Source organism: Berghia stephanieae, chromosome 5 (assembly GCF_034508935.2).
Source record: "Berghia stephanieae isolate SIO BIC M18660-M18661 chromosome 5, UCSD_Bste_1.3, whole genome shotgun sequence".
NCBI classification, from domain to species: domain Eukaryota; kingdom Metazoa; phylum Mollusca; class Gastropoda; order Nudibranchia; family Aeolidiidae; genus Berghia; species Berghia stephanieae.
In genome coordinates this window covers 54114830-54119829 of record NC_088364.1, presented here as the reverse complement: position 1 = coordinate 54119829, position 5000 = coordinate 54114830, and the positions used below count along the sequence as shown (strand labels likewise).

Genomic DNA, 5000 nt, shown 5'->3' with positions numbered 1-5000 from the left:
ACCGTCCGACACTCTTGTTGATCACCACCTCACACAAGTTAGACCTGCGCCAAAGTCTTCCATAGCCCCCTATGTTTCTCCAACTCACAAGAAAGTATTCGGGCCGGCAGATCGGAGACGGACTTTAGAACTTATAGACAATAATAACATTGCCCCTGTTTCCGATGGATATGATACTCCTTCAACATCAGAATTAACACCATCAGCGCCACCCTGCGACGAACCTGATCTTGAGAGAGATAACCCACCGCCTTCTTATTTTGAAGCTGTAAATGGATCAAACAAACTTTCATAAGACCTCTGCTTGTGAATAGAATTGTCTGATTTTCTTTAAACATTATTATGTTCTGCAAAGATTCAAACGTAATTGTGAAGCAAATCTGTCTTAGTGTCCTTCATATAATTTTTGAAAGTAGATAATATGCATTATATATAGCAGAATTTTACAATTTACGCCAGGCTCAATGCGTGTCACAATCTACCTATAAGCCAATCAGGCTGGATGGTACAATATTATGTATTTCCATTTCATATTGTTTTAGATATCTGTGAGGCATCATTTCGATTTTACCCACCCATATAAAGTTGGGTTTACTGCAGAATGATGATGACGATGATAATGATGATGATGATGATGATGATGATGATGATGATGATGATGATGATGATATTGATGATGATGATGATGATGATGATGATGATGATGATGATGATGATGATAAAATGACAATGTGGAAACCCCTCTTATTAATAGTTTCACTCAATTGATATTCTACATGGTCTAAACATAATTATATATTTTATGTTTTTATTCAAAAATTCGCAAATGAATATGAATTGAGAACCGTACAAGAATACCCCTTCTATCTACTTGTCTTTGCTACTTTGCACACGTTTTACACTATTCTTACTAAAAGACCACCTCACACTGTCATGCATGATCCAACAACAAATTATAATCACTTTAAAAATAACATTTTTAAATGGAAAGCTCTATAAATGCTATTTTAAAAAAGCGTCTCTTTAATAAGAATTTCTACTATTATTGCTCAAGATGTGACCTAAATTGTGAAATTTTGTAAGTTTTATTGACTTGTATTGTTGACATGTGTTGTTCATTCTCTTTTGTTGCCTTTTTCCTTTTACCGCTATTTTATTAAGGCGCCATGCGTTTGTTTAGAACAGCTCACTGCGCATTTTAAGGAGCCCTTTAATATTTTAAAAACAAATGCTCACTTTTATCATTCATTCTCAATTAAATGGAAACCATTTGATATTTTAAAATAATTTGTTATGTCTCAAAAATTGTTATTTATTGGATGTAAGCATGAATTGGAATTCTGGTGGGGGTTTTTGTCCTCCCATAGTGGGCACTTACTTGTCCTCTATTTCCTTATAATCTGTTTTCTAACTTGATTTTGTCTGTCTTAGAATGAGAGAACATGGTTTGTCCTGGCACTGGTCGGAGTCCTTGGCTGGGAAGGAAACACTCAAATGTATAATTATAGTTTTGGGAGATGATATTTCTTTTTGTAATTCATCTCTGTTAGGTAAATTTATATTTTTTGTTATAAATAAATAATGATTTCATATATTATATGCATTTGAGCGTGCTTGTGCCAGGATGAGACTTTTAGGCGATTCCAAATTAAGTTCACTGATAGTGTGCTCTTGAGATCTACATATATTCCTTATTTGAACCATTCCCCTCTATCTTGCTTTTTCTTGTGTTCTTTTCATTGTAAAGCTAAAGTTTTTATCTCTTATACTGGCGCAGATATGATCTAAATATGTCACAAAAGCCGTAAAATACTCGAAAATATTTTTTTTAAACAACAGAACTATGAATTTGAATTATTCATCTTTCTCCTTTTTTAGGCTTCCAATCTACAGTATAATAATTTTAAAAAATACACACCCCGTAAGTTGTATCACGTAAATATCATCAGCTAATCAAAATTTGACGAATTTATATTTAGACTAGTGACGTAAACACAATATTTAGATAGGTCTCCGCAGCATAGAGACATGTTACATTGTATAAATTTTTTTAAGGACAAAAATGGCTTCCGACATGTAATCAGAAAGCTTCTAATGAAATACGCAAAGTTGGCAGACATGAAAGGCAAAAGGATTATAATTTGTAATTATTTTCCTATCTTTCCCTTTAATCTTTTTTTTGTATTAGAGTCCGTCATATTTATGATTATGACGCTTCGATGGGGATTAAGTATTCTATTATTGATACCATTAACAACAGATAAAACGCGTGTTTGTAAACTATTTAAATATAGCTTATTTTGTATCCTAGCTAAATGAAAGTAGAATAAGCCTGAGGCAGGTCTTTGACCCAAAGACTATTCGTCCTGGTAAATACAATTAATCTACCTTCTAATCTGCTTTGCCAGTTTTGAGATTCTGATTGGATTAAGTTCGAGTATGAAACAAAGAAATACATTTTAATGACTTGATATAGCAAACAAATGATATTCTGTACATAGAATGCCCTTTTAATTTTATTTTTTTTCAACTTCTTTGAATCGTCTTTCAGTGACGGTTGGTCGAGTCAACTATTTACTACGGTCCGTGTACTGGAAGAGTATAATTTTATTTCTATGGTCTTGTAGATCATGAGGACAATAATAATTATTTTTTACTCCCACCCTCACGGCCTCATCGCATAAGTCATTGAAGGTTTAGTTATGACATAAAATAGCTGCAGTCTATTGAGAAAGGGCGCCAATCCATGTAACTTTGAAGATAATCCCACTTTCGTTCAAGACTACCAAGCAAAGTATACGACCTAAAACAAAGGTTTAACCTCTCTATAAGTATAATATGAAGAAAAAAAAACATTATTTTAATATATCTCGGCTTTACAATCTTGTAGAGATCAGTAGGTAAACAGTGGCATAATGACTCCCATTCGAGGTGTACAATGAGTAGATGGCTGACACCAGCAAGGTCTCTGTCGACAAAAATTATAATATTGCTTGACCCAAGTCTATATCTATGTCTTAACCAGTTAACTACCGTTCTTTGAAAGACACGTATTTAAAAATCTGACCAGAAATCCTGTCTTTCAATAATCGATCGATTTAAATGACCCTCATCTTGGCAAAAGCTCTCAAACCTGGGTGGGACCTTGCGAGATCCCTACGTTTCAGAGTCTTTGCTTAGATGAGGGTCTTTTAAATCGGTCGATATTTGAAAGACGAGTTTTCTAGTCAAATGTTTAATAAATACGTGTTTTTCTAGAGTACGACATTTTACTGGTTGTGTTGTTGTTGGCTTGGGATACCCTGTAAAGTGCAAGATTGTTAGATTAACTACTTTGGGTTTAGGCCAAAAATGAATAGACCTAGCAAGTGATAAGTTTCACAGTATCTATAAACCTGACCAAACTTAATAAGAGAAAAACGCAAATTATCCACTATTAAACTCACACGTTGCTGGGTGAATATTTGAAATGAAGAGCATTAATTATAAGATGTGCTGAAGACACTAAGTCTTTCCATGATGACTAAACTAACAATCAAAACCCTACATTATAAATTCCAACATGTTTCTGCTCTGGTTTTGAACATTTATAATGTCAAGATATTATAGTCTGAGAATGATAAAATTAATACGCATGGCTTGGACTCGTTTTTTATAAGTTGGCCAAAAAACTCGTCCTTCAAATTTCGATTGATTTGAACGACCCAGGTTTGAGAGTTTTTGCCAAGATGAGGATCATTTAAATCAAGATGAGGGTTATTTAATTCGATCGATATTTGAAGGACGAATTTTCTAGCCAAATATTCAAACACGAGTTATTCTAGAGCACGACAGTTTACTGGTGAATGGACGTTGCTTTAATTTTCTTCTTTTTTTTTTAAAGCACAAAACATTATGGGGCAGCGTGGCTTAGCGGTATGGTCTTTGCTTCGCACCCGAAAGATACCGAGTTCGATCCCCCGCCGCTGCGCTGTGTGGCCTTGAGCAAGTCACCTCGCCCTAGCTCACTTTGCGGCGCTGCGCTGCGGCTGACGCCTGGGTTATTCCAGTCTTCCCTTGGAATAGACCCTAAAGACAAATTTCCCCATGGGGAGGAATAAAGGGAGTTATAATTATAATTTTTTATATTATATTTTTTTATTGGATGACAGACACCACTGTTTTCCATAATATCTTGAATGTCATTAATTTTAAGAGTTAAACTTGTTTTGAACATTTTAAATTTTATCTCTGTATGATTATTGATTATTTCATAAATATATCTGATTTATTGAACCTATAACTCACAAACCCTGTTTTACAGTATCACTGTGATATTACTTATTTATTTACAAAATCAAATTGCCTGACGTCTATAACCTTAGCCAATCAAAATGATCTAATTAATTAATTATCTGAAATAAATGTACAGGTTTTTCACTTGTTAAAATTATACATATTATTGTTCGTCTATTTTTACATTTATTGCATTTATTCTTGCGTTATCTGTCGTTGTTTTAGATGACTGATGGCTAGTAGTTGAAGACGATTAAATGTGGTGAAATTGGCAAAGATGATGATGATGATAATGATGATGATGATATTAATAATGATGATGATGATGATGATGATGATGATGATGATGATGATGATGATGATGATGATGATGATGATGATGATGACGATAATGATGATGATAACGATGCTGTTGTTATCTTGTTGTTGTTGGTGGTGATGGTAATGGCGGCGTTGTTGTTAGTATTGGCGATGATGATGGTGTAGTGATAGTGGTTATTGTGAGGGTGGGGGTGATGGTGGTGGTGGTGATGGTGTTGGAAGTGGTGGTTGTAGTGTTGATTGTTTTAAAAATTGTTCTGAAAATGAAAATGATGATGATGACGACGACTACGATGACGACGACGATGATGATGATATGATGATGATGATGATGATGATGATGATGATGATGATGATGATGATTGTGACGATAAAATGTTCTACAAATAAACCTTAAAATTTCT

The 5000-nt window shown here is 34.1% G+C and overlaps 2 protein-coding genes across 2 annotated transcripts in view; both read left to right on the top strand.

The window, feature by feature from the left end:
• The window catches only part of LOC144973217 (uncharacterized), a 27816-nt gene extending 23382 nt beyond the window's left edge, over positions 1-4434 (top strand). Inside the window, exon 4 of the mRNA XM_078915386.1 lies at positions 1-4434. This exon is cut by the window's left edge and continues 508 nt beyond it. Coding sequence (XP_078771512.1) covers positions 1-295 — 295 coding nt within the window. The 3' untranslated portion in view covers positions 296-4434.
• The window catches only part of LOC144973219 (uncharacterized), a 498849-nt gene that overhangs the window by 482830 nt on the left and 11019 nt on the right, over positions 1-5000 (top strand). The window lies entirely within an intron of this gene.